The sequence below is a fragment of the Trichechus manatus genome, unplaced genomic scaffold (assembly GCF_000243295.1).
Source record: "Trichechus manatus latirostris isolate Lorelei unplaced genomic scaffold, TriManLat1.0 scaffold00042, whole genome shotgun sequence".
In the NCBI taxonomy this organism is placed as follows: Eukaryota; Metazoa; Chordata; class Mammalia; order Sirenia; family Trichechidae; genus Trichechus; species Trichechus manatus.
The window spans coordinates 12,494,518-12,506,753 of record NW_004443978.1 but is presented as its reverse complement, the minus strand read 5'-3'; the positions used below and the strand labels follow the sequence as shown (position 1 = coordinate 12,506,753).

The 12,236-nt window shown below is 43.9% G+C and overlaps 1 protein-coding gene across 8 annotated transcripts in view; it reads right to left on the bottom strand.

The window, feature by feature from the left end:
* Positions 1 to 12,236, bottom strand: part of KIF16B (kinesin family member 16B) — a 447,597-nt gene that overhangs the window by 218,098 nt on the left and 217,263 nt on the right. For all 8 annotated transcript variants that reach the window (XM_004376454.1, XM_023731419.1, XM_023731420.1 and 5 more), the window contains one exon: positions 10,789 to 10,877. In XM_004376454.1, coding sequence (XP_004376511.1) covers positions 10,789 to 10,877 — 89 coding nt within the window. The remainder of the gene's footprint in view (positions 1 to 10,788; positions 10,878 to 12,236) is intronic.

The following is a 12,236-nucleotide window of genomic DNA, read 5'->3' as shown; positions in this document are numbered from 1 at the left end:
TGAAGGGAAGGACAGAACACACTACAGGGGAAGCCAGCACAACTGGACTAAACCAAAGCTAAGAAGTTTCCTCAATACAATCAAATACTTTGAGAGACAGAGTAGCAGGGATAGGGGGTCTGGGGACCATGCTTTCAGGGGACATCTAGGTCAATTGGCATAACAAAGCTTATTAAGAAAATGTTCTGCATCTTACTTTGGTGAGTGTCGTCTGGGGTCTTAAAAGCTTGCAAGTGACCATCTAAGATGCATCAATTGGTCCCAACCACTGGGAGTAAAGGAGAACGAAGAACACCAAAGACACAAGGAAAGTATTAGCCCAAGAGACAGAATGAGCCACATAAACCAGCAACTTCATCAGCCTGAAACTAGAAGAACTAGATGGTGCCCAGCTACCACCAATGAACGTCCTGACAGGGAACACAACAGAGGGTCCCTGATGGAGCAGTAGAACGACGGGATGCAGAACTCAAATTCTAGTAAGAAGACCAGACTTAATGGTCTGACTGAGACTGGAGGTGCCCCAGAATGGCATGGCACCTGGACTATCACCCCAGAACTAAAACAACTTCCGAGGCCAACTCTTCAGACAGGTATTGGACTGGACTGTGGGACTTAAAGTGATACTCATGAAGAATGTGCCTCTTAGTCAAGTAGATACAAGAGACCAAAGGGGCAGCTTCTGTCCAGAGGTGAGATGGGAAGGCAGAGAGAGTTAGGAGCTGGTTGAATGTTCACGGGGAATCAAGGGCGGAGGGGAGGACTGTGCTGTCGCAGAATGGGGTGAGCGGTTGGGGCCTCATAACAATGTATGTAAAAAAAAAAATTTTGTATGGGAGACTAACTTGAAATGTAAACTTCATTTAATTACAACAATTAAAAAAAAAAAATACTCAGGTCTACATGATACCGAAGAAGTCAAGAGATAAGTTTTAATAGTTAAGAAAGCCACAAAACATGTATTAAGTACATCTGAGTGGGTGAGAGACTCTCAAATATGGAGAGCAGCTAACCTTGTAATACTAAATGGTGTATGTAGCCCACTGAAGTATGGAGGCACCTGGAGATGCCTGAGCAGACTCATCCTTAGGGCTGAGACTGCATCCGACGGCTACAATCTACAGCTTCAGGAGTATTTGTTAAGTGCCCACTGTGTGTGAGCTTCTGGAGATTCAAAGATGAATAAGGCATGGTCCCTGCTCTCAAGAAATCTATTGGGAACGCAGGCAGAAGCATCAGTGAAATGAATTTGGAAAGAACGATGATAAAATGATGTCCAAAACCCCTGCCAGAGAAAAAAGCAGCAGTATCTGCCCAAACTGGAGATGCACAGAAAGCTTCCTCAGGAGACAATTCCTAAGTTCAGTGCAGAAAATGAAGTGGACTGGCCAAGAAGAGCAGGATCAGCATGTGCAGAGGCACGGAGAGAGGTGTGAAAGATCTGTTTCGTCCACGTAAACCAAAGCATAAAGTGCAAGAAGGAAAGTGACAGAAGATAACGCTGGATACTGTTGAAAATCAAAGTCATGGAAGATCATGTTAGAGCTTAGAAGTCAACCCACAGGCACTGAGGGGCCAGGCCAGATGCTGGGAAAAGGAGGGAGTCTTAGTGGAAGAACAGGTTACCAATAAGAGCTACGGAGATCTGGTGAGCTCTACCTCAGGCTCAAGGTTTGGACAGGATTCCAAGAGGCACATTCCGTGAGTCTTCTATGTGTACTCTCATAGAGGATGTCAGGAACCACAGGTTACAGCCAGGGCAGTCAGAACTCTGGAACATTTTCTGAGCCTCAAGTATTGATCATATTGGCTATTTAAAAAACAAACTACTGACTGTTCAGGTTCAAACCCCGGCTAAGAATCTGCATTTCCAACAAGTTCCCAGGCGATGTTAATGCTGCTGGTTAAGGGATCAATTCTGAGAACCACTAGTAGAGCAGTGATTCTCAAAATTTATTATACATAAGAATCACCTGGGGATCTTGTTAAAATGTAGATTCTAATTCAGCATATCTTAGGGTGGAAACGCAAATTCTCAGCAGGGGTTTGAACCAGAACTAACCATGTTCTAAGCACTGTTGTTCTCTTCCACAAGGCAGTGAATGATGGGCAGCAAAATTCTCAGAGTGAAAAGGATCTGTCGACTTGCCTGTAGCGGGTATACGACAGCAAGAGGGAGAGAGCTGGGAAGACCAAGTGCTAGCATGAAGCCAATTTGGGAAGAAAACAATTCCTAAGGAATAAAGAGGGTGGTGATTGCTATAGAACAACAGGAAAGGAGGCTGGGTGGTCAAAGCCTGGAGCAACAAGGGAAAGGAGCTGTTTGAACTTGAGAAGAAAGATCTGAAACAAGTCTGAGTGGACAGTCGGTGTCCAATGCACTTTTTTTTTTTTTAATTGTGGACAAAACATACACACCAAAACATCCACCAACACAACTTCCACATTTACAACTCTATGACACTGATTACACTTTTCATGTTGTGCCACCATTATCGCTATCCTCATTAAAAAAAAAATTCCATTACCATTAAAATAAACTCAATGCCCAAATAACAACCCCCCCTCCCATTCCTTTCAGCCCAGGTAACCATTAGTCATCTTTGGTTTCTATATATTTGCTGATTTCATATAAGTTAGATTATACAGGATTTGTCCTTTTGTGGCTGACTCATTTCACTCAGCATAATGTTTTCAAGGTTCATCCACATAGCAGCACGCATTCAAACTTCATTTCTATTTATGGATGCATAATATTCCACTGTATGTATATAGCACATTTTGTTTATCCATTCATCTGCTGGTGGACATTTCTGTTGTTTCCACCTTTCGTCTATTGTGGGAAGTGCTGCAACGAACATTGGTGTACAGGTTTCTGTTTATGTTCCTGCCTTCACTTCCGGGTGTACACCAGGACTGGGATTGCTGGGTCGTATGGTAGTTCTATGTTCAGCGTTCTGAGGAACTGCCAAACTGTTTTCCACAGTGGCTGCACCATTCTATGTTCCCACCAGCAACCGACGAGGGTTCTTGTTTCTCTGAAACCTTGTCAACATTTGTTGTTTTCTATTCCATGAATTATTTTTAATCCCTGTTTGTTTAAAAATGGTCATAGAGAGATGACAAAGAAAATATGAGTAAAAGACTCCAAACTCTGCTCTTATCACCAGGGCTTGGTGCCTGCTGAAGCTACAAGACTGATGACAGAACTCTGTGAACACATGGGTAGCCTGTGAGATGACTGGCTACAATGAGATGCAGTGCATTGGGCAATGTGGGCCTGGGCTGAATTGCACAGCTCTCCTTAATTTAAAGATGTTCAGAGTAATCAAAGTTTTAGATCTGTAAAGATAATGCAACTGGTTTCCTGATTTATGACAGGCTTTATAAAGATCTTCTCCACCCACTAAATCATCCTCTAAGGTGACCGAGCCTCTGTCTGTCTTAATCACCCCAGCCCCTAGCACAGGACCCTACAAATGAATGAAAGAGGAAAATGGGGTAGAACTGGTGAATATCTATTCAACAGAGCAAACAGTCTTCATCCTGTGTGCAGATGACAGGCTGCTCTCACCCTCGCTTCTTCCACTGGGTGTCCAATCACTGACAGAAGATGCTAACACGTAGTTACTCAGTGTGAAAACGGGTTGGGGGCAGTGTTGGACCTCCTCCAACTTCACAAAGGGGAAGGAGAAACAAGATCAACAGCACAAGGCTTACTCCCATGCTTCGTCTCTCCACCATCTCTACCAATTCTGACACCAACTGTCCCTCCCACAGCACTCTCTACTGGATTCGATAATTCATTGCAGTGGCCACACAGAACTCACAGACCACACTCACAATTATGGGGTTCATTAGGGAAGCAACAGTTACAAGTCAGGCTCAAGAACACTCAGGATACAGTTCTTCCATCAGGATAGCCTCTTCCCAGTTGTACTAGCAGACATGCCTCTCCCTGGCCCTCAGTCTCTGCCCAAAGGCACTCAGCTTTCTCGCTCTGTGGGCCTGGAAGCTCACTGCACCGTCTCCTGCTGCCAGGTCTCTGCTGCTGGCCTCTCCCTCCTTGGTCGTGGACTCCTCCTCTCTGCTCTGGAATTGGCTCTCTTTAAGGCAAAACTGACCAATCCCCATGGTATGGCCACAATTACCTTATCACACAATCACCTGGGTGAGAGTTACAAGACCTTAGCTAGAAATGCCACACACAAAAGTAATTGATCCACCACACTCAGGCAGGAGAAAGTTCAAAGCAGACCTGTGACTCAGTTTTTCAAGGTTGTACTCATTTTCCTTCCTGCCTCTTAACAACCCATTCCTCGTCCTATATTTGTATTTCAGCTGGGAAGCATGCACTGCCCAAGCCAGAAACTACAAGTCACCATCTTTTTTTTCTTCCCTTCCCCATCCAATTAATCATTCAGGCCTCATGACTTTCTGCCCCAAATGTCTCTACAACTCACTCCTCCTTCTAGGTCCCTTCAACCACTGGCTCAGTTCAAGCCCTAGCCTCCAGGGCAGTTGCAGTAACTTCTTCAGAGCTCTCATCACTCTGCCATCAGAGCCATCTTTCTCCCTAGCAAAGCTGACCATACAGCTCCTCTGTTAAAAAGGATTCATGGATGCGTTACCATCGACCCGGCTTTGAGAAAAAGGCGAATGAGCTGTGTGATCATTAAGGTTGTGTGTCTACTTGGCTGGGCCATGATTCTCAGTGGTTTGGTAGTTATATAATGATGTGATCACTTCCATTATGAGATTTGATATAATGTGATCACTGCCATGATGGGATCTGCTGCGATTAGCCAATCACACCGAGAAGAGTCTCCTTGGGGGGTGTGGCCTGCATCCAATACAGATGGATTTTCCTGCAAAGCTCATGGGCTTTTGCTCGCTCTGGATCCTGCAGCTGGCTCCTATTCATGTGACCTCTGGTTCTTGGGACTTGAGCTAGCAGTTTACCTGTCATCTTGCCTGCTGATCTTGGGATTCATCAGTATCTGCAGCCTGTGAGCCAGAATTATGCTATCTGACCTGCTAATCTTGGGTTTGCCAGCCCCTGCAGCTACGTGAGCTGGGAGAAGCCTCCAGCTTGACCCAAGGACTTGGGACTTTCCAGCCTTTACAACCACGAGAACAATTTGCTTAATATAAACATTTATATATATGTTTATATTTATATATATCACTGGTTTTGCTCCTCTAGAGAAGATAGTCTAAGACAAGCTGGGTAAACTGAATTTGGCAGGGGCTTAGGAGAGGTCATGTATTCATCAAGAAATCTATCCATATTAGATTTACATAATCATTTATTTATGATACTATTGGGAGAAGTGAATTTTGAGATGTTTCCTTCTATATTTCCAAGCACTATTTTCCAGACTGGACATTCTTGAGAAAAAGAAGACGAAGAAGAAAAAAAAAAAAAAGAGTGAAGACATGAGTTACCAAATGCTTATGAGTATGTAGAAAATAATTCAGTTGCAGATTAAGCTGTACATTTTAATCATAAATTCTAAACATCCTCTAAAAAGAAGGTAACCAGAAGTGATAAAAATGTTAGACATGCACAGGTACAATGCATGTGCCTGAGGAACTTAAGCTGCAATCTCTCCCCTACTCCTAATCCATCCTCCTCCAACCCAAAAGCACATCTTCCCAAAGAGCAGCTGTCAGTTTTACAAGGGAACCACAAATGCTGGGCTTGGTTTTTGGAGCTCTCCACAGCCAGGCCCCACTGCACAGATTCCTCTCTCTCTCCCCAACCCGCTGCATGACTCTCTCCTTCCAGCATTCATCTGGTGTGCTCATGCAATTTTCCTCTCCCAGAATATCTTCTCTCTGGTCTGCCTATCCTACTTGGAAACATCTCAGGGCCCAGCACATAACCCAGTTCATCTGTGATTCCAATGAGCTTGTAATGAGAACCCTCACCTAAGCAGAACTGAGGGGAGTTATTTTGGGTGCCCTCACTAAGCGGTGGTTGGGCATCCAGGGCCAAATCTTCTGTCAGTATTCTTCCTCTCTTACTCTCCAAGCACGGCATTGCTGCAGTCCTCTCACGTCCCTACGTCTTCTACTGCAGAAAAGAAACGACTACACCAAAGGCTTCAGAACGCGTTTTCACTTAGGGCTCGTCAGAGCCCCTCACTACCCCTCTTTGTACCACTCTTCCCTTGACACGGGCGCTAGCTGTTTATCACAGACTGAGTGTTGCCATGGTATTGAGAGCAAGCTGAATTAAGGGAAGACTGGAGAAGACGTTTTGATGAGGAAAAATGCCTGGCCTCCATAAGCTTTGAAGGAAAGTAGGTTCCTGTGAATTAGGCTTATGACACAGATCCCGTGATGCTGGCTGGAGGGAACCTTGACGTCAGTAAGATGCTGCTGTAAGCCAGATGATCTCTGGTTTTCTAAGTTACCCAACACATTACAAGACCAAGGGGGACCTAGCACCACAAACAGAATTCTTTCCTAGGCACTCCAATTCCCACCACTGCCCTCCCATCTGACTTCCCAGATACCTGGCTACTCAACCCACTTTTCTTTGCCCTGAATCATGCACTGCCTTGCCTTCATGGTCTGCAGTGTTCACAAGCATGCATCTGTTTTACCAGGCAGAGGACACTGCCTCTTACACTTCTGTGTCCTCCACACATTGATCTGTTGAAGCATCTTGGTCTTATTTTTCCATCTTGAAAAACTAGCATGTTCTTGTGTCCAAGTATTAGTTTATTATCTAGATTTTAATGATGACTATTTAGCTAGGGCCCAATTATTACACATACTTCTTTCTAGTTTATCATGTCGTGCTTAATTTAGGCAGAGGGTCCTTATACCTGTAACATCAAAAGTAAAATATAAACAGCTTGACTATAGCTTTAATTCTGCTTCTCTCTGCTGAGCAGACAACTTCACAACAAGGTGTGTGCTTCCCATAAATCAGAGTAGATGATTTTTTTCCAATTGTTTTAATTCATGGGCAATCAATCTCTACAGCAGGTGGCAAGTTGAGGGGGCCTGGAAGCCAGGGAGAAAGAAGGTATGGTGAGGTATTAAGTAATTTTTATTTGAATTTGTACAACTGAGTACTGCTCGGGTGGCAGACACAACGCGTGTCTGTTAACTGAAGCCAGGCGAACAGGCATTGTCGTCAGATGCATCTAGAACCATCTCCTAGGCCAACTGTAATTCAGTCTAAAACAGACCATTTCTCACCTGAATTCTCTGACTGTCTTGGCCTAATTCTCCATCTCATCACAAGGCTCTTTTCCCACCTTTTGCTTCAGGATCCTGAATGTGACCTTGACATTACTCAATGACTGCAGTGTCATCTGAGACTTGACCTGTGCCACACAATCTCTCTTCCCTTCACATAGTACTTTGTTTTGTAATGTCTGGAACATCTGTAGCCAGAAAAATTACTTGAAAATGTTTTCCAAACAGACCTGTGTGTCTTACCTGTTTCCTAAACGTTTATTAAACATGTTATATGAATAACATTTTAAAATACAGAAATGAATAAGACAAGGCCTCTGACCTCAAAAAGTTTCAATCTAATAAGAAAGACACTCACGTGAGCAGAACCCCTACTCAGTCACCAGCCCCAGCCCATCTCCCCACCTCTGAAAAGGGCAGCACCATTCGCCTAGGTGCTCGAACCTGAAAAGTATAAATTGTCCTTCATTCCTCCCTTTACTCACACTCTATCTCCACTGCCGTCAGCTACTTCTGCTGACTCTACATCTAAAATCCAGTCACGTTTTTCTACCTCTATGGCCACCACCCAGATGTAAGCCAACAACATCTTTCACTTGGACTAAGAAAAAAGCTTTCTAAATGGTCTCCTGATTCCACTCTTAGCCTCTATGCTACATTCTCCCAAGAACATACACTATAATATTTACAGTAAACAGATCTTCAGGTTACTCTACTGCTTAAAACCCTCCAATGCTTTCCAGCACTTTGAGAAAACACTCCATCCAGCAGCCTATAAGGCCCTACACTAGCTGGCTCCTGACTGCCCCTCAACCTCATCTCGTACCACTTTCTTCTTGCTTACAACAGTCCATCTACTCCAGCCCTCCTTCCACTTCTCAGATACACTAAGCTCATTTTGAAGGCCTGTGCTCACTTTTCCTCTGCTTGGAACTCTCTCCTTTTCCATTCCACAGGTGTCACCTTCCCTTCATTCAAGTCTCAGATCAAATGCCCCTCCTGAGGAAGCCTCCCCTGGCCATGTCATCAAATACTGCCCTGGATACTAGCATATTAGTCCACTTTATTTTCATTTCATTTTCTGAATTTATTTTTAAATTACTTGTGTATTGCTTTTCTTCTCTAACTATCACATAAACTAACTTGTCAGAGTTGTTGGCAACTGTGACTCCTGTACTCGAATCAGGCCTGGTTCAAGGAGGTGTCCAGTAAGGATGTGTTGATAGATGAATGTCCATTACAAAGAAGAACAAAATAAGGGTGATGGAAATGGAGCAAACTACAGATGAAGAAGGGACATTTATTTTTGATTGGGATGGGAGCAGATTGAGAATGACTTTAAAAAGAAGAAGAGATCATTAGGCCTTGGAGGACCAGTAGGTAGCACTGAAAAAAGTATCCCAGGCTCTGGGAATAGCAGAAAAGTCCCAAAGGCATGAGCCAGTCCACAGCATACCTAAACAAAAAAAGTATATCTGAAATGGCTGGTTCCCAGCAAGCAAGGAGGGCTGAACTGAGCATGAACACAGATGGGACAGATGGAACTTTATTTTTCTAACCATGGATAGTCACTGAAAAGTTCTGAAGATGAAAACTGGTACAAATCTGATCCACATTTTCTAAACACTGAGAAAAACTGTTGTAACCTAAAAGCCAACAACCAACCAACCAAAAATAACATCACTTTTAAGATGACTACAGATTTTCCAGTGTTGGGGGAGAAAAAAGGACTTGGATCTGTCAACGTAGAAGACAGAGGAGCCCACAGTTGGTGACCCTGTGTCCCAGAGGGAAGACCGACTACAGATCGTATTTTGGTTTTCAAAGGCAGTAAACAGAAACATTACAGTTCCAAATTGTTTCAAAGTACAAGCCACCACCGACGAGGATAATGAAGCTGCGGGTACCTGAATTCCAGGACTAGAACTGGGTCCTGAGCCGGGAGACAGTTCCAAGCCAACACTCTTCATATCACAGAACAATTTAATTAGATAAACAATACTTAACAGGTGGAACAGCACTATTTAAACGGAACCAATGACGTATATATTATATGAAACTTAAAACGAGTGTTTGAATGATTCATTCTCAGTCACCACAAAAGGCTGTTGCTAACTATTTTAAGGAATTAAGCCCTACGGCAAAACGTGTCTCCGAAGGACAGATAATACAGGTGCTCTGAGAGCATTCTCACTTTTCATGGGTCTTAGCATAGTGGCTTACTTTAAGGCAGATTTATTTAATGAGCACAACTCTCCTCAGTAACCAAGATGGAAAGGCTGAATGACAAGACAAAGACCAACAGCAGGGAGGAAACTGCTTGTGCTTCCAGAAGTCCTGTGAGGAAGGAGGGCCCAGGAGTCTGCGTTGTTGGTTTTCTCTGCCCTAGCTAGTTTTTTTTTTTTTTTTTTTTTTTTTAATTTAAGCAAGATAGAGGACCTGGGACTCAGCTTGCTCCCTTATAAAATGAGGAACTCAGAAATATGATCAAAGGTCCCTGCCAGTTTTAAAATTCGACAATAATGAAGAAATTCCTTGCAGGTATTTGCTTTCCACAAACCAGAGCTAAAGGAGTGAATGTCGCTGAGCGCTGCTCACTGTTTATTAGAGGTGCTGAGCTCAGGACCAGAGGTATAGAGTGGGCCCACAGGTCTGAGTTAGCCCCCAGCCTGGACGACGATAGGGCTGGAGCATGGTCAGAGCGGAATCACACAGACCTGGACTCCTATCATAGCTCTTACTATGTAAAGTGGGGGTAGGGATGTTGTGGGAATTAAAAGAGATAATGAATGTGAGATGCTTAGCACAGTGCCTGGTACACAGGGGCTCCTCAATAAAGGGCAGTTCTAGAAGATGTTGTTGTTATTGGTTCCATTTCACTTTTTCAGCTAGTAGACTCATCTCTATTACTTTACATCAGATTCTCCTAGTAAAAAAGATAAAATCATGCAACCTCACAAAACTGGAAAGGACCCTAAAGTCCTTTCATCCAGCTCCCTGCTTTCAGACATTTCTATTATTACTATCATTTTACTAACAAAGCTACCAAGGACCTGAGTAGTTAAGCTGACCACCCAAGGTTATATGGCCATTAAGTCCATTTAAAAAATTACCGTCTGTGTCCTCGGTAGTCCCCGAGGGTTTGGAAGTAGTGAATATACTTTCCTGTGATACTAAGACTCAAGGCTGTCTCTGTTACTACAAATACTTCATAAAATGAGATTAAAGTGTATAAGCCAAAGGGAGAATGCAATGAATAATCAAAACGACAACTCCAAATTTTAGACAGTTATGAAAATGACAATGAAGCTTGTGACAACCTATACTAATGCTTACTATGATGTTAAACAAAAAATCAGAATACAGATCCTATTCATGTTGTGATTATAACCAAGTAAAATTATGTACGTATATAGCAAAGACTGGAAAGGAACTTAGAAAATGACCGTGGCTGACTGGCTAAGGAGGCACAATTGCAGTTCATTTGTACTGAGTGATTATAATGCAGCTGGCACAGAAAACGTTACAACAGAAAGAATCACAGGGAAGAAGCTGCTGCTGTTCACTTACCCTGGGTTGTACAACATGACAGCAGAGAGGTTCTCACAGGACTTGGAGAGGTCGGTCATGGATAAGCTCAAGGAGGACAGAAGGCCGCTCTAAGAGCAGAGCAAAGGGCAGAGCGGTTACTTTCGTGGACAAGAGAATGCCAATGTTCATGACTCACTGCTTTAAACTGGGAGGGAGAGGGGCAATGAGGCACATGCACTTTTAATTAGAACACACAACAATCGGTGGACAACTGTTGACAAGTCAGGGACAGTCAGGCTTTGGATACTTGTCAGCCCAAACCCTAAACTAAGCACAGCAGGGTCCTGGTATCACAGGGCTGGGGAGACAGACCAGGAATTCCAAGGCCCTGCTGGTCTCCCCCACCAGGCTATACTGAGCTGGGGGAAAGGGGTCATGGCATCGGAATCATCCCAGGTCGCTTGCAGGCAGCAGTCTCCTGTCAGCAGCATTCGCTCATTACGCTTACGGAGTGACAAGATGAAGGAGGGTAAGATCAAAGGAGACCAGTAAGTAAGAGCTGGTCCTATTTTGGAAAACTATTGCAAACACATTTTCTCTCTTCTCTCCATCTGCAACTGTGTACCAGAAAGGGCCCACCAGGGAGACGCTGGGCGGGAATAGATAAGAGCTTCACTGGCTTGACTGGAGAAGCCTGGAGAAGCCTGGGGTTTGTAGCTTTCTCATAACTCCCCATCAAAGGACTGGCGACCTCAAATAGCCCTTAGAAAAGCAGGCCGAGATGATAGGCTGGGTAACTTGGTGGTAGAGACAAATGTTTCCTGTTGGCAGGTCAGGACCAAAGCCTAGCCAGCTACCCGCTGGGGAAACAAGTTAGGGAGTGTCTCTCTTAGTCTCAGTTTCTTATCTCCGTCACCTGTAACGTGGGAGTAGTAAGCCTGCTGCCCAGAGAAAGTGGTAAAATATACATAGAAGTTTAGCACATGCTTGACTCCGAGAACTGTTAGCTGTATCTGGGTTATCTTCACCAGTCTAAGGACCAGTCACAATGCCACTAGACAGATTTCTCTTCATCTCCCTCCTTTCCTTCTCTCTCTGGTCCTCAGGCCACCTCCTCCCTCCAGAACTTGAAAGTGTCCTTTAGATGTCCCCACCTGACCAATCTAAAATCTCTCCCAAACATCCTAAACTCATCCTTTTTCTGTGTCACACTGCAGTGAAAAATTCAATTTACTATGGCTGAAAATAAAAACGGAGCAGATTTTTAGATGAAAGTAACTCTAACATTGGGCTAATGCCAAAAATAGATGCCGATTAAGTGGAAGTCACTCTCCACTTAATATAAAACAATGCCCATCTCCTTTTGGAGGGGGCTGGACAGGAGGGAACAGTTTCTCCTTGCCTGCTCTGGACTTCACTCACTTGCTTTCCTACTTCACTTGTCAATCATCTGCTGGGAAGCAAATTCCCTAGAATCAATCCAGTTT